Genomic DNA, 18561 nt, shown 5'->3' on the forward strand with positions numbered 1-18561 from the left:
AATGATCTTCAAAGGAGACTTGCTCTCATGAGCTTCAAATTTAATTTAGGCTACATTTGATATCGACAGGCCTGGCGAAGGTCAAAAATCCCTATTTGAAATGATCAATCAAAAAATTAAAAAAAAAAATGAAACCCTTCTCTTCTACTCTTAACAAAAAAGAAAAGAATCTTTGAGAGAAATTCTCACCTCTGTCTTCATCCTTCATCTCCTTCTTCTGAGCAAAAATTGGTTCTCTCGGATTCATAGAAGCACTTAGGCTGCATTTGGTATTCCTTATTTTAAGGACTCATCTCCTTTTTATAGTAAAAATGTCCCTATGAATACTAAATTTTTAAGAGCAAAAAGAAGATAAATCCTTAAAATAAAGAATGCCAAATGCAACCTTAAAGGGTGAGTTTTGATTTGATTCAGGCTTCATGGTAAAATTGTTGAAGTGAGTATTGACAACTATAGTTAAAACAAAGTTTCCTAGAGCTTAATAAGAATATCAGTCTTTTTTTATTTGATTTTTTTTTCCTTATTCTTTTATGTGTTTCATTTCATTCACTCTACAATGTGAATTTAATGCTATTCGATCCGCTAAGGCATAGCACATTAAAAGCGTAGGGGAGAGTTACATCGAATCTCCTATACTTTTTTCCTCCATTTTTCTTAAACTTCCGTTCAAACTGTAATTAGACATGTAAACACCCAGACAATGAGAATACCTAAGCAACAAGACACCTGTCACAGGCCGATTGGAAGTACATGAAAAAAATTTAAGTTGTCCAACTCCCTACGAGCCAATACTTTTTTTTCTTTTTTTTTTATCCCCAAACTTTACTCCAGGTGGAAGGGCGACCACCTCAAATTTTATTAACCATTATCAAATGGAAAATCAGAATATATAAGGGAGGACATAACCCGCCTTGCCCCATGCCCAATACAAAAAGTACTCATCACCACCCTCTCAAAACCCACCCCAACAAAGAAATTAAAAAATGCAATCAGATTTAACCAATTCTCAGAATGGGAAGATTAACATAATCCTCATGCAACAGTCTTTTAAGCTTTGGTGGGGTATGAAGTACGGAATTAAAAGTTGCATTACTTTTCAAATTCACACCCACATTTGCAAGGTAATCTACACACCTATTTCCTTCTCTCAACGAGTGACCAATAGAATACCTCATGTTACCAAGTATTCGTTTGGTCTTTATATAAGTGTAGGCAATTGACCATGGGTGAGATGTTGTCCCGTTAATAAAGCCAACTAACACCTCATTGTCACTCTCTATTTCTAATTCAGTGATTCCAAATTGGAGACAAAAGTCTAACCCATCGAGAAGAGCCAAAAACTCGGCTTGAATGGAGGAAGTATAGCCATAGAAAATTGTAGAAAGCAAAGCAAAAACCTCCCAAGGAATCCCTAATAATTCCACCCCCACCACTGTCACCTGGGTTCCCCCTACTAGCACCATCTATATTTAATTTGTAATGATAATGGATTGGAAATTTCCACGCGACCCATCTAATTTTCCTTCGCCTAACATCCTTGGTTGTAAAATTAAGGGTTTGGAGCACAAGGTTGTTAGAGCTAGCATTGAGAGGGGGGGTTTTTGGATGGCATTAATATCAATCAACCACTTCTTCACTCTTGAAATCAGCTCATTAGATGTTGAGGCTTTTCCTTCAAAGACTCTTTTACATCTCTCCTTCCAAATAATCCAAAGAATGAGACATGGGGCGATAGCTTTTAAATTGTCAACTTGAGAGTCAGATTTGCACTGGCACCACCATGCTCTCACCCACCCGATCTCCAATATGTTGTGAGGGATTAATGTGTATGTCAAATAAGCAAGAGAAGAAATTCCAAACTTTTTGAGCCATAACTCCGCCTGCAAACAAGTGATGAAAGGATTCAGCTCTATGACTACCACAACAACATTTTGAAACCAAATTAACCCCATGCTTCATGACTTTGTCATCAGTTGGAAGAGCACAATGCATAAAACACCACATAAAAATAGAGATTTTAGTAGGCATGCCTTTTTTCCAAACAAAGCCTTCCCAATCAATTATAGGATCACGGCTTCTAACTAGCTCACATGCGGAATTAAGAGAGAAGTGGTCATTCATATTACAGTTCCAAATTAGCCAATCATCCTCATCTTCAATGAAGCATTTAGCTTCCTTAATTTGATTCATGATACAAGGAGGATATTTTGACTTGTATTAAAGCTCCATGACCCATCACAATTAACAACTTGTTTGAGAGTAAAATCTTCAATCTCTTCCACCCCCATATTATTTATTAAGGGGCCCGGACCCAACCAATTATCATGCCAAAATGATACTTCTCCTCTTCCCACAATCCATTGGTAGTGAGATAATACAATTTGCTTCAGACCTATCATCTCTTTCCAGACTCTAGTACAAGTTCTTGGCAAAGAAAGAAGTGAGAGAGTAGTGTTTTTTATGTATTTTGATTGAATGAAGTGGGCCCAAATATTGTCATTTGATATTAATCTATACCAAGCTTTAATTTGAAAGGCCTTTATTATGTTAAAAATTTCTCTTAAACCAAGGCCACCTTCATTTGTAGGCTTGCCACCTTACTCCAACTTATCCACTGCATCCTAGATTCAAAATCTGAAGTCCCAAAAGAAAAACTAGCAAACAACTGATTTATCCGTTTAATGACAGTTTTAGTGGGCAAGCAAGCACTAAGAATGTGCATGGGTAAACTTTGTAAAACATGGCTTTCCATCCTTCAATTTTTCTTTTGATTTTTCGCACAAGCTCATCAAAGTCTCTAGATCTTGGGTTCCTTTTACCAACTGGAGCACCCAAATAGATGAAAGGGAGATGCTTTTGAGTAAAACTCGTGACTTGTTTAATCATATTAACAGAAGCATCTCCTATCCTATGGTTCACTATAAAACATGATTTCTCCTTGTTAACCAACTGTTCTGAGGCCTTTTGATAAACATCAATGAACTGCATTAAATTCTTAAACCTCTTCTATTGCACCTTGAGAAAATAATAGTGTCATCAGCGAACATAATGTGTGATACCACATTGCATCCTCTTGGCAATGCATAGTAGGGGACGTGCCCATTTTGAAATATCATTTTCAACCCTCTACTGATTACTGAGAGCCAACAATTACAGATGTAGAGCCGAATTAAATCAATCCAAATACTATTAAATCCAAAGCTTTGAAGGGCTTTGAAAACAAACCCCCAATTCATTCTATCATAAGCCTTAGCCATGTCCAACTTGAAGATCACATTACTATGCCTGACCCGATGTTGTCACCAATACTTCCCCCCTTGACAAAAGCACCTTGTTCCGAAGATATTAATTTCGGGAGAATAGTATCCAATCTCTGAGATAGGATTTTTGCATAAATTTTATAACTGAAATTACATAATCTTATTGGTCGAAAGTCTACAAAAGTTCTAGGTGCTTCTTTCTTTGGGACAAGAACAATGAATGTGGATGTATAGTACCTTGGGAGAGACTTGGTATAGAAAACTTCTCTAATTGCATTACACACATCATTGCCAACAATTTCCCAACATTTAGTAAAAAATATACCATCAAACCCCTCTGGACCAGGGGCACTTTCTAATTTGATAGAGAAGACAGTGTCCTTAATTTCTTCGCTACTTGGAACCCTACAAGCCAATACTTGTCACATGGAAATTAAAATCCAGACGCTAGGGAGTAGGTTGTGAAATCAATAATAAAATCTCATACCACAAATAACAAATATACATTTTTTTATTTGATAAACTGCCAACCATAACATACATGGGTGATGGGATTCACATCATTCAATCTCTCACTTGTGGGTTCTATATATGTATCTCAGGAATGGCATAGGGCATTCTTATTGGTTTCATAGCTTCTTAAACAGCCATGAGCCATCACATTCAGCTAATCCTAGTATAGCTAAGGATGGAGTTTTACGAGGGTGGAGGTAGAGTTAGTGAATGTGGAATCTAGAAGCCCTAAGAGGGTGAAAATATCGATTGCACATTTTGTAAGGGGTGTTTTGAATATTTATTGTTTTATTAGGTTCCGTTTGTTTTCAATACAAATGTCAAACCAAGGCATTTATGTACCGTGGTTCGTATTAGCAAGCGTTTGTTTGACATGTAAAAAAGTAATGATTATCGGATCAAAAATGTATTTTTTGACATTTTTGTACTTTGAAAAAAGAGCATTACTCTATCTATTTTTTTGATACAATTTTGTATTCTTTTGATAATTGACTTTTTAACCAATGTTAAGGCATTGGAGCATTTAATGATGAGCCAACACTTAGTACCGATTTCAAACAAACAAGACGAATGCAAAAAAAGGATAAATTTGAACCATATTTACATTCATGAACCAAAAAAAGGATAAATATTCAGTATACATATTTGTACTTGCATTACAACCAAAGGCAGCTAATCCCAATTTGGTGTACCGATTTCAAACAAACAAACAAGACGAATGCAAAAACGATTTAAAATTTGAACCATATTTACATTCATGAACCAAAAAAAGGATAAATATTCAGTATACATATTTGTACTTGCATTACAACCAAAGGCAGCTAATCCCAATTTGGAAAGAATACAAATACATATAAAAAAGGGTAAATTACAAAGACCCCCCTTGTACTATGGGGTCTGTGACAAAGACCCCCTATACTTTGTTCTGCGACAAAGATCCCCTGTACTATGACTGTGAGACAAAGACTCCCTTCCATTAGCTTTTTGTTGAAATCCGTCATTACAGTATTTTTTAATCCCCATACTATCCTTGTAATAACTATTCATTGGGAGAAAAATACTATTCATCTTCCCCAACTTCACGATACACAAACAGCAGCGGTGGTAACTGTTGCAGCAGCGACGGACTTCTGTTGAAGTCCTCCCTCTCTCTTTCTCTCTCCCCCGATCTCTCTTCTTCCCCTTCCCCTTTCTCTCCTCCCCTTTCTTCTTTCTGATTTCCTCTGTTTTCCGTTCCTTGCAGATGGAGAATAGACAGTAGAAGGATGGAGAACACAGTAATTTGGTGTTTGCTTACATCATTCCTCCATTTCTCTCTTTATCTCCCTATTTCTCATCCTTACCAAAAGTACAACTACTGCTACTCACTTTCTCTCTTCTCTTTTTCTTTCTCACCGCATTGGCTTGTTTTCTAATTAAAAGACCTAAACAAAGTAAAGCCTTTCTCTGAAAATTGGTGCTGTAAACATCTGCCATGAACAGCGGTTTGAACAGGGAGATTCCAGATACTTTGGTTGTGATGATTGCAGAGAAGCAGATAATGAGAGTTGGGGGAAGGCAAGGGATACCAGGAAGAGATAGGAGAGAGAAAGAGATGGGCCCTCCAAAGCCTGCAACAGAAATGAGTGGCGCTGCACCCAGAGTAATGTTTTTCCTTATCTGCTTGTTTTTACACTCTTTTATGGCTCTTCTTCTCTCTATCTTAATAATAAATCCATGGATCTCTACTTCTCTTCTCAAGACTCTTTTGGCTTTTTAACTCTTTCGTTTTAATGGTTCTTCTGAGATGGAATTCTTTTGTCCGCAAGACCCATTGATGCATCGAGCTTAACATTTTGTTGGTTGTCTGAGAGAGAGATGATCATATGTGGTTTTGGGTTCCGGGGGCATAATCCATTTTCTATTTAATCAATCGTCAATAGCAAGTATGGCAACAGGCAAGTAAGTAAAATGGCATAATCCATTTTCGATTTCTAGTTAGATTTCACGCTTCTCTTTCTCCTTCATCCATCGTCCAACAGCCAATTAAGTATGGCAACAGGAGAAGACGTGGTGGTATCTTCACTTGTTCAGGCATTGCTTGACAAGTTGTGCTCCAATTTGTTGATTGATTTTGGGTTGAATTGGGGCGTTGAAGATGAACTGAGAGACCTCTGCAAAATACTCCAACTGATTTATCAAATAGCTTGTGTTGCAGAGGAGATGCAAATGAAAGATACATGCTTGAAGATTTTCCTTGGAGAAATCAGGAATGTGGTTTATAGAACCACTTATACCATGGACGAGTTCATTTATGAATCTCACCGACAGTGTCTCGAAGATGAGAGCAATCTAAACATTTCTAGGACTGGGTTGGTGATGGAGACCCATACCCCTAGGGGCGGCAGCTCCTAGGATAAGGTTAAGATAAGAAGAACTTCCAAAATTATCAAGATAAGGCAAGACTCTTCCAAGATTATCAAGATAAAGCAAGACTCTTCCAAGATTATCAAGAAATCAAGATCAACAAGACTCCAAGAAGCATCAAGATTAGCAAGACTACCCACATTCATGCATAAGGAGAGCCAAGGAGATCGGACGGTGGAAGATCAAGCCCAAGAATTCCAAGGAGGTTCGACCTTATCAAGACAACCCAAGAGGATCAAGATCAAGATCAAGAAAGCCCAAGATTCATGTTCTTTCCTAGTTCCTTTACAATTTCCAAATGTATTATAAATACTGCTATTTTCCCAGAATTATTTATCAATTCATACTTCATATTTCAGAATTTTTTTCAAGATTTCTTCTTTGAGTTTCGCCACCTTTTCTCTCTCCTAGAGAATTCGGTGTTCTTCGCTAGGCGCTAGCGATCGCCCGGTGCTTGCATAGTCAGCTCCGGTTTCCATTGCTTCCACGCTGCGTCAGTCGGGGAGAAAGGTACGCGAATATATCAACTTTTCTTTCAACAAGCAACAAATATTGCATAAATATGACCCAGAAACGCTGGCAAGTAGATCTTGTCTGTTCTCCATCCTTCTGCTGTCTATTCTCCATTTGCAAGGAACGAAAAATAGAGGAAAAAAGAAGAGAGACGGGGGAGAGAGAGAGAGAGGGAGGGAGGACTTCAACGGAAGTCCACTGTTGCCGCAACAGCTACCACCGCTGCTGTTCGTGTATAGTAAGGTTAGGGGAAGATGAATAGTATTTTTCTCCCAATTAATAGTTATTATAAGGGTGGAATGGGGATTAAAAAATATTGCAACGGCAGATTTTAATGGAAAGCTAATGGAAGGAGGTCTTTGTCTCACAGTCATAGTACAGGGGGGTATTTGTCACAAAACGAAGTGTAGGGGGTCTTTATCACATACTCCATACTATAAGGGGGGTCTTTGTAATTTACCCTATAAAAAATACAAAATACAAGGTTTTACACTCTTTAAATTTATATTCATACTCCTTCCAAACTGAGATTTAGGGGTTAAATTAGGATATATGAGAGAATTGTTTTTAATCTTTTTGGAATTAATAAAACTGTTGAAGAAGCAAAGGTTGTAATTCCAGTTGAAATTATACACTATTTTCCAGGGAATTCATCCATGAATGTAACCAACCAAGGCCAAAGGCCAAAACCACATTGTGTACATTGTGAGTGTGTATATTTGCTTTCTTAACTCAGATTCACAAAACAAGGCCAAAATATTTACTCTAATTTGTCACTTGGGTGGGCTAGGTTTGGTTTAAAGTGGGGGTGGCTGGAAGGATAGTGAGTGAGTTGACACATGTACTTATCCATGGTAAAGTACACACAAAAATACAAAGGAAGATGGCCAAATAGTTGGTAGTCATGAAAACCTATGAAGGCCCCAATAAATGGTAGAATGCAAATTAAACCAATATAGACATGCTAACATTCCCAAACTCTTGTGTCTGCCAAGAGTGAAGACAAGCTCTGAGTAGCTCTACTAGCTAGCTTCAAGGCCTTAGGGTGTTTAGCTTCTCTTTGTTTTTTCTATGGTTTGCATTTTAAATAATTTGCCACCGTGGTGTTTTAGCATAAACGCCAATTAAGAATCATGTTTGGTCATCCCTGCCACATGCAAAAATGTCTATGCTAGTACTACGCCCATACCTAAAATTTCATGGAGGAGGAGAGAGGATCCATCATGGAAACACCATTTTAACATTTATATATTATTTATTATTATTATTTTTTTTTGGGGGGGGAGGGGGGGAGGATTGCAGCTTTGTCCCCTATATATTATGCATGGGGTACAATTATTCTGAGTTATCAAATTAGCATGTCCCAAACAGGATTTAGGCTATAACACCAAGAATATATACCCAAAAACCCATCCTTCTCTTTGAGAAGTAACATATTTTGTTCTCTCTAATATGTATGATTTTGCTTTTGAAAATGAAAAACAACTATTACATATACACAAAAACCATATGGTTTTGTTTATGTCACAGTTGCTTTTGTTTAGAAAAATAAAATCATACATATTGACAAACATCCCCATGATTATTCAACCTATGTGACCTTCCAGTTTTAATTTCTCTCTTTTTCTCTTTACCCTGTACAACAGATGGATGTAATTTAACCCAAGCAACCCTGGTGATGGTAAGATTTGATCCGAAGTCTCCACTATAACCAGTCTAAGACCTTATCAATTAAAAATAAAATGAAATCACGTGTATTAGTGAATACCCTTTATTGCTCCCCCCACCCAAAAATAAACTACAAAAAAGGCAAAGGAAAGACCAGAAATACTTTGTTTTAGCCAGAAAGAGTTGTTACATTTTTTGTCCAGTATTGGTTCACAAGTTGTGTAATCCATATACTTGTGAAGAATGTCACATGGCATGATTCCATGCATGAAGAGGGGGAAATAAAAGGAAAATTGCAATAAAATTATACAGACAATAATGAAAGAAAATAGTTGAAGCAGCATTGTAGTACAAGGAGAAAATTTTTTATTTGTAGAAGAACTGGATTACTGGGTACAAGAACCCATTAAGGCCATGTTTGTTTCAATACAAAATAAGACAAAATAAAAACGGAAAATTGAGGGAAAGTTTTCAAGAAATACTATAGAATTTCTATAGGGGCTGCATTTGATTGCACTCCTATTTGATATAAAATTTCTACTTTTTATCTCATCTGCACTCTTATAAATTTTACATCTTAAAAGTTGATGCAAAATTTGCACCACTTTCCACTTACCTCAATTCTCTCTCATATAAAATAAGATTACATTATTTTACTTCCAGGCCAACGTTTTACAAACAAATAAGACAAGGTCAAATATGAAACAAAAATAAATCAAAACTTACACACTGCACAGACTATTTGTACTCTCATGCATTTACGCTAGTGCAAATTCCCCCCAACCTTCTATTATTTTCTATCAAACCAAGCACATCCCTTATAGTCATTCAAAAGCTAAGCCTAACAGGATGGTAAATTGCCCTGTTCCATTCTCGCTGCTGCTGCTGCTGTGGATCGCTCAGAACACAAATAATTAACTGGCCATAACCCTGAAGAGCTATTGGTTTTTTTTTTTTTTTTTTGATAGTCAAAGAGCTATTGGTTCGACATATGGTATTGGAATAGTTGTTCAGAGTCTTCATTTGACATCAACCCGTCCAGACGTGTACCAATAAAATAAAAAGTTTCTCCATTCAATGCACAGTACTACTGCCAGTATCCTAATGGACAGAATTAACCAAAACGCCAGATTATTCCATCTGCTCTGCCCCCTCTAATGAGTCCAGTAGATTGTTCTCCTAATTGGGTTGGTCCAAATGTGGCCCACCTAAAAATTGGCTTTTGTTCCATAATTACACTCCATGGGGGGGGAAGAAGTTCTGTTGTATTTTATGCTGAGAAAGGACAGATGATGAATTGCTTAAATAAATGCATAATAAATCCCCATGCAATGCAAAACCCAACTTTTATAACATTACAGTGGTACAGTAGTTGATATTAACTAGGACAAAAATGCTTTCGAAATTGTCCATTTCCATTACATTTTCCTTACTCAGACGAAATCATTAAGAGCAATTCATCATATAGGCGCTTGCAATTTACCCCACCATTGGTGCAATAATATTACAGCATTATAAAGTTATGTTGCAACATTTATAGCTCGGTGTGTTTGTACTCTGCGGCACTTGTACTGCAGCAATAAAATGCATCGGTACCACATTAATGCATTTATCACAAAATTGATGAAAGCGAAATGGCATGGGTAATAACTAATAAGCAAATTCGAATTCAACCTCAATGTAGATAGTCTCCTCCTGTCTCTTTGTGGGAGGGAAGGAGATTTTTGTCTTGGCTCCTTTCATGCTGCCTTCATTAAAAGCTAAGTCTTTCAACCTCAAGATTCAGGCTATGTCCGGAATGTCCTTAATTGTGCATGATTGTACGGATTAGTGATTTAAATTGTAATTGACTTATATACAAAAATTAGACACCACCTTTAATCTAAAAGTTTAAACTATTAGATTATTAATTAAGTTTCATATATTAATCATTTTCTTTTTTTTCTTTTAAGATAGTCCTTGGTGCAATGGTTAAATTACTCCATTACAACCTGGGTGACCAGGGTTCGGATTTTGAAAATAACCCTTTTTTTTCTGTATATGTAGGAATAAGACTACATACATCTGTCCCTCCCGAGACCCTACATTGGCAAAAATTTAGTGCAATGGAGCTTCCCTTTAGTCCTTTTCTTCTCTCTTGGGGTCTAAGATAATGGTACCTCACCAAGTACATGTGGTATTTGAGGTACATTGCACATCATATGGGACAATCTGCATTGTATTCTCCAAAAAAAAAAAAAAAGAAAAAACCTAATTGGGTGATAAAACTAGATTGTGAAGTAAGATTTGTATTCATGAACAATGAAATTTTACAGGGTGTTCATCCATGAATGCCAACACAAATCACCAAATCACATTATGGGGATGTTTTTCAAAACAAAAATGAATAATAATAATAATAATAATAATAAACCCAACCCTCTAAAATCTTATGCATTCTATTTCATATTTGCTTGGTTTCTAGCACAACAGTTCTTTTTAGAGTGGTGAAGAGAAAATAGTTCTTTTATTTTTGTAGTTTGGTTTAAACAGATATGTAAAATCATACTCAATGTAAATAGTTTTGTATATTATTAACACTGTTTTTTGAATTTCTTACCATAGCTTTAAGCTGTTAGCTAGTCAATCTCCTTTTTTTTTCCCTCCTGGAAAACTTCATTTTGTAGATAAACTCTACTATTATAATCATCATGTTTGGGTACTTGTTCAGAAGTCTTTATTTCTTCAACTCATAATTATTATTTACTGGATTATTATTTACTGGTTGAGACTTGAGAGCAGCCACAAGAAGGATAGTTGATCTCTATCCAATATGTAAGTTAAACCTCTCATGTAACATAAAAAATGTTCCCGTTTTATCAATGCAAATGCAAATGCAAATGGGAGAGAGATATGTATTGTCACATCACATATTAGAGACACTTAGCTAGAATGAATAGATTTCACGTCTTAACAATAAACACCAATTTAATGTTTCAATTATAAAAATCGATGATTATGATTAATCGGGATTTGTTCCTCACAGAATGCACCTCACAACCCTGTCCCATCACGTATTGAGAACATCTCCCTATGAATAATAATACAAAATATGGGGGATGTTGCTGATATAGGGATGAAAGGCATCCGCATTTTAGAGGTATACCTCTATTAATTCAATACCGCATTTTAGAGGTATACCTCTTCAACTAGTACAACCTCAAATAATGGTTATATGCCAATTTGTATTAATTGATCAACCCAAAATGTTTCAGCTATAGTACTGATGAGGTTTCAAAAGCCACTTATAAAAACGGTTAATAGAAATAATATTGAGGAGATCAATTGTCTGGTTTCAGATGTGATAGATCAAGAGAGATGTGGTGGAAAGAACAAAAGATTCTCTCGGTTTTTGGCAGCAAATAAAACCAATTTTTGTGTCTATGGTGAAGGATAATGTTATATGGGGTAGCAATCCTAAAGGCAATTTCACCATAAAGTCATCCTATATGTTAAAGTGTGCTTTGTTGAATAAAGAAGAAAATTCAGCCAAATGGCTCTCAAACATTTGGAATATAAACTGCCCCCCGAAACTGGAAACCTTTTTATAAACAATAGATTTCCCACTATAAACCTTCTTAGGAAAAGGGGAGCAAATATTAATGGGGATTGTGAATTTTGTGGAGAGGAAGATGATACACCACATGTTTTTAGGGAGTGTTCCTTTACTAAGCAAATATGGCAAGTGATAGAAATCAGACAGTGTTCAAGAAAGTGGCTGCCCCATCTCAATTAGTTATTTACAAGGCCCTTAGTCTGTTTAGGGAATACAATGAAAGGCATGTTGAGACCAATATTGACAAAGTGGACAAATATTAGAAGACAATTATTTGGAAATCTCCCAATATCCATCATATCAAGATCAACTTTGGTGTATGTAGGAATGGGGGGGGACACCATGTGTGTATATGTATGTATGTATAATAAAAATGATTTATTTAATAATAGGCACATGAGTTTCACGGGTTTAATTTCATTGGGTTCGAGCTTAGCTCGATTAGCAAACGAGCCTATATATCGAACTCGAATTTGATTTAAAACTTGATTTAAACCAAGCCAAGTCGAACTTAAATAGCTCGTGAAAGGCTCAACTCATGATCACCCCCACCGATAGGCTAATGATAGCATACGCCACAAGTCCTGAGCAAGATAGGGACACATGGTGAATGCCAGATGAACCCGAGCAACCACCTGTAATGGCTTGAATGGTGGCACCTCGGAATCTAACACGTCCCATAAACGCGGAAGACACTCCTTGGAACTTATATAAGAGCACACTGCCCAAAGTAAAACTTTCCTCTGTCACTACCAGAACTTCTCTAAGCTTTCTAGCTCTTTAAGCTCTTCGGTTCATTCCGCTATAGTCTAACTCGTTTTAACCAGCTTCTCATAACTAATCACAATCTCATTCTTACTAACTTAAACATCTGAGTGCTCTTCCCTAAAAATCCTCCTCGAGACCTGAAGGTGTGCACAAGTTATCACATCATCCATCTCAGCTACATCATCAGTTACCAAAAACAACCTAAATGAAAAGGAAACCATGCACCGATTATGATTTATTGATCTAAGATACGAATGAACATGAGAAACCCAGAGCAGCTGGCAGTGGCAGTGACAGTGGGATTCGTCATCGCATTCCTGTTGCAGAAATGATCACTGAACCCAACTGCACCGTAACAATCCGGGAATGAGGGTTTTGTCATTCTCAGCCAAACTCTTTCTCCATCTAGCTTGCTAGCAAACAAACAAATATAATTATAATCAAAGGGGTTTGGTTTTCACGGCCATGTTTCTGCATCAAAACCAGACATCAATCCATGTGCAACCCCCCCTCAATCTCAATCAATCTCTCTGCCAATGCCCAACTCAGTTTAGTCTCTCTCTCAAAGTGGTCCCCTCCCCCGTGCGCAACTTAGCCATGCACAGTTATTGCCTTGGAGTCTTTCCCGGGTCAATCGGACCTCTTAAACCGTGCCCCTTCGCCCAGTACGCTCGATTATCTTTTCGATCAGTAAACGGAATTCATTGTTGACGCTCCCAAGATATTCTCTTTGGTTTTTTTTTTCCATTATAATTCGTGAGGAAGGATGGCTCTCAGCCTCTGTCGTCCTCTGTTTGCCACTATTTTTCTACAGAGCATGCCTCGTTTGTGTTCACCAAAATATCCCTTCCGGTTAAGTCTTGTCAAACGAGGTTATAACTTATATAACCCCAAACCGTCTGAGGCTGAGCTGGCTAATAAAAAGAAAGAAAATTTAGTGGCAACTCATGAATTCTTGCTTCTGGGATTGGGAGTTGCAGAGCTGCTTTCGCCGCTCTTCCTGTCCTTTTCCCGTTTAGCTGCTCTCTGCCCATGTCTTTTCCCCTCTAGACTCTAGAGGGGTGCCCAACTGCCAAGGAATGGAATGGGGTCAACGCATCAAATAGAGCATTGATGAACTTGTTAAAGGTCGTAGCCCATGCCCTTAGGGCATGGAATGGAATTGAGTGCCTTGACCCGGCCGAGTGTCCGACCCATTTCATGCCCTATTAATACTGAGTTCATATCTCCGCCCCACAGCACATCCCGCCGTGTATTGTAAACATCTCCTGATGATAGTATTAATCCCGATGACATCATCATCGGGAAATGTTCACAATACATGGAGGGATGTTCTGTGAGGCGTTTGTGGGGTAGCTTCTTGTGGGGCGGAGATGTGATTTCACTAATACTAACCCTGCCTACCCCTCCATTATGTGACAGGGGACTGGGGGAGGAGGGGGACAAATTCTTGGAGAACTCTCTAATCTGCTAATCTTGACCAATAAATGTTAAGAGTCGATTATCTTACAGCAATTTTGGATGTAATGTTTATGGGAATGTTCCATCTTAATTCTCATGTGATGAGATTAGTACAAGAATTAGTTCCCACATTAACGAAGATAATGGAAATGAATTGATTTTCAAAATCCAGAAATTAATGACCAAAAAGGCACCACTTCTTGTGGTGATCAAGCAATCAAACGTGCAATAGCAAACCACAATTAAGTCATATTTAATACCTCATTGCATCCAAGCATATTTTCCTAAGGCTGTGTTTGGTTGTAGTGCAAATTTATTTGCACTTTTATGAGAGTGCAAATGTTAAAAATGCAAATTCTTGTTTAATTTGGTTTTGGATTTTACTTTATTCTGCTTCATGTCTTAATTTACTTCATTTGTATTGCAATCAAATAAAATAAGCTAAAATTTGAAACAAAAATAGGTCAGAATTTATGCTCAAATCATTTGCACTTTCATGATTTTGCATCAGTACAAATTTATTTACATTGCAACCAAACACAGCCTAAAACAAAAAACACAAACAGCACATTTTTGGTTGTATAGTTTTTTTTTAATGGAAAATCTAGAAAATGCATTTCTGATTTCAAAACATGATTTCTTCTAGTGGTTTGATGTAATGTTTAATAGAGTATATAATATTCATACAGATATTTTGATCCAATGGATATGTATCCATATTATTATTTTTTATACCCAAGTCCATTTAAATGGGAGCTTTAAAACTGCACTTTCTTGGTTTCAGAAATAAGGTTCTTTTTCCAAATCAGACTAAAAATATTGAAAAACCATGTCAGCTGACTGGAGAAGACCCCCCTTACTGAGGTCAAATGTTGTTTGCTAATGAATGACCCATTGGAGCTAAAAAGGAGTTACTTTTCTATTTCACATGAACATAAAAAATGCTCCATTTAATTTGAATATTACCAAACACCACCTTAATATCCATAAACCCCATGCTTGAACACTCATATTATGTTGGTACAAACCTTAGGAAAAGATTCTTGGTTACTTCATTTGAAATTGGATTAAAAACAGAAAAGGTACAAATGCTGGGATGAACAAAGTCCATTCTGGATGATTGGGACATAAAATTGTCTGATCACCCTGAATATCTGTACATGACCCAGGAGAGAAACAAGTGCCCAAACAACACAAATGAATGATAATGATTTATGAACCCCACATGGCATTATATAACCCTAAGTTGAGGATTCCCTGCTCTCACGACAAATTGTTTAAGACAAGAGTTACTCAATAATCAGGAATTCCCCCCCCCCCCCAATTCTTAATTTTGTGGTAATAAACTAATTGTATTGTAAAATAGGATTTGGTGTTAGAATGATAAAGGGTCTACTGGTCTACTGAACCAGAGTGAACAGTAGAAAATGGAAAGAGAGGAAGGGAAATATAAACAGCTCCTCCCAAGATCTTCATCAACTTTGAGTATCATAGCCCATGATTATGGTCTACTTAATTAAAAGCTTGAGGATGTACTTTGTTGATGGAAAAGTTGTAAAGATAAGATAGTTAATGGGCCTAATGCAGATATCTCATGGATGATAGATCTAGTATGAGAGGAAGTGAGTCTTCTGTCCACCAATTCATCAGCACACAAAGCAGACATCCAGGCTGATGATAGAACTGAGGACCCAATATTCCATGGATAAATGTCTAGAAGATACCCTTAGACCAAAATTTAGCCGAGAGTCTGACTATAAGAACTGTCCTCCTATTGGAAGTCTAAGGACCATTAATTTCCATGGGCTTCTGGCAACTATCCAATTAAAACAATGGTTGAGATCATAAGGTCATGCTGACTTTGACCTGGAAGATCATTTGATGGAAGCCCATGAATGGTGGAGATCGATTTCTTGTATGTGTGCCACGTGTCCTACAATGTGCTTTGGGGAGCTTCACACTTCACTTATATAAATATAATACCCTATATGGTTTCCCCCTAAGTTTATTAGCTGTTTAGAAATGCCAAAATCTTAATAATGGAGGTGTATCTACCACTTGTGATCTGTCCCAAGAGACAAAAGCACCCCTTTCCTAATAGCAATTTTGAAAGAATTAGGACACACAAATCAAACATTCAAAGGGCATTTTGATCCTTTAATAGATAACTTTGATACCTTTGATCTAGTTGGGGATTGAGCCATCACATGCCAAGAAATTTCCCTCATGTGACCACATGCTCTGGGACCAATACAATGTTATAATCTTGTAAGCAAGGTAATCAGCTTTATCACTTTGACTAACCATATTAAATGTCTATGCTCAAAAGGTATAAAAAAATAAATCCACTTTCAAATCTTAGCTTTCTAATAATTTGGAACCCACAAAACAAAAGATTTCTCTTCAATTCAATTCAGCCAATTAATTTTTTTTTTTTTCAGTTTTCAGAATTTTCTTAAAACCTGCAGCCTGCATTAATGACAACCCAAATGCCAATAATCAGAAAGTACAACAAATTAAGGAAGAGGCAATGAAAGGAAAAAGGGAAAGGAACAAGAGGGAAGGGAAGGGATGCTCAATTGCTGATGCTGTGAATTTGGAAACTATTATTGCATGAAAAATCAGAGATGTTGAAGTTGAACTGTTAGAAATTGAGAGAAGCTTTTAGCCTTTGTCTCTTACTTGGCTGAGGTGCCATGTGCTGTTCCCATATTATAAACACAGTCTTAGCTCACTTGTTTCAGCTTCACCAGACCATTTAGTTTAATATAATCACACCATCCCAACATGTACTAACCAAAGGAGAGAAATAAAATAATAGAAGAACAGAAGCAGCAGCAGCAGCAACCCTTTATTAATCACACACTCATGCAATCTCTAGAGAAACACACACCACCCTTCTCTGATCGATCAACTCCTGTCATGGACATGGAGGTCTCCCTAGAAAATACTGATGATCAGGCAACCTCCAGATCCATGGAGCCAACATCGAGCCCGCGGATCTCTTTCTCCGTGGATTTTCTCGACGACAACGACTTCATCTCTATAAGCCCACACTCTGAATCTCCAAACAGACAGGAGACAGAAAAGGAAAAGGCGCGCTTCAATGTAGACTTCGAGTTTCTCTCTGCTGCCAACTCTACCGGTAACACGATGTTGACGGCCGACGAGCTCTTCTTTGAAGGCAGGTTGCTTCCCTCTTGGCAAATGCAGCATTCCGAGAAGCTCAACAAGCTCAGCCTCAAGCCAAAGGGGACGGAGAAGGAGGAGGAGGGAAGGGGGAATAATAAGGAGATGATGATCAACAAGGATCAGCAGGATAGTAGAGTAAGCAGCTGGTTCATCGACGATGACCCATCTCCTCGCCCACCCAAGTGCACTGTCCTCTGGAAGGAGCTGCTGAGGCTGAAGAAGCAGCGAGCATCTACATTGTCGCCATCAGCGTCGTCGTCGTCCTCCTCATCTTTGTCGTCGACGGCCTCGGCTTCATCAGATGTGTGCCCCATGGATGAAGAGAAGGATCCCAAGGAAGGCAATAAGGAAAGGTTGTGGAACAGAGAGAAGCATATTAAGAGGATAAAGAAAGGGTTGGAGAGGACAAGATCAGCCAGCGTTAGAATAAGGCCTGTCGTCCATGTGCCCATCTGCACCCAAACCAAGATAAGTGCTTTTCCGCCATTATTTCATCTTAAGAAGCCAAATTTAGACAGGTGATCAGAGGCTGTCGAGGCTCATCGCTCATCAGAGATCAATGTAGTTAGTTTCTTCTGTAGTATGTTTATGACTACTTCTTTCATGCTTTCCCTTTTTTTTCTCTTCTTTTTTATTAGTTGAATTTTCTTTGATGGTGGCTCTGATGCATTTCATGTAAACGTAACTTCTCTTTATTTTTTTATCTTAACTATTTGATTACTTTAACAATGTTAACCTTTTTTTTTTAATTTTTCCCCTTAATTTCTTACTATCACTAGATCTGGTATGATGAATTGATAATTGGACTTTTGTCTGTAAATGATCAAAATTATCTGATTATCTTTGTTGGCTAGGTTTGATTTATATAGAAATCCCCCAGATATTAAGAGTTCTAGAGATCAGAAGGTTGTGATTACCTGAAATTTTGATTTGATTTAAAAGAGAGAAAAAAAAGATCTCCAATGTAGGAGTAGGACCCATGTAAATTGGCCATCAGATAGGAATAATTAAGTGGATTTTTACCATCCTTCATCCTAATATGAGGATGCCCAACCTCAACCTCATCAAATCAAGACTGTTTTTAATTATCCGAACTTTGTTTTTGATTATATAACCGGATTCTTGGGGAATGGGGAGAGGCCGGTTGGTCTAGCTAACAGACCCCAACCCAAACAGTTTGGGATT

The 18561-nt window shown here is 37.4% G+C and overlaps 1 protein-coding gene across 1 annotated transcript; it reads left to right on the top strand.

Moving 5' to 3' along the window:
- Positions 1–16675: 16675 nt before the first annotated feature.
- LOC104596490 (uncharacterized) lies at positions 16676–18154 on the top strand. Its single transcript, XM_010257676.3, has one exon. The coding sequence runs from the start codon at positions 17053–17055 to the stop codon at positions 17896–17898; it is 846 nt and encodes a 281-aa protein (XP_010255978.1). The 5' UTR covers positions 16676–17052; the 3' UTR covers positions 17899–18154.
- The last annotated feature ends 407 nt before the right edge of the window (positions 18155–18561 follow it).

The sequence above is a fragment of the Nelumbo nucifera genome, chromosome 1, assembly GCF_055504915.1.
Source record: "Nelumbo nucifera cultivar China Antique chromosome 1, China Antique-T2T, whole genome shotgun sequence".
Classification (NCBI taxonomy): domain Eukaryota; kingdom Viridiplantae; phylum Streptophyta; class Magnoliopsida; order Proteales; family Nelumbonaceae; genus Nelumbo; species Nelumbo nucifera.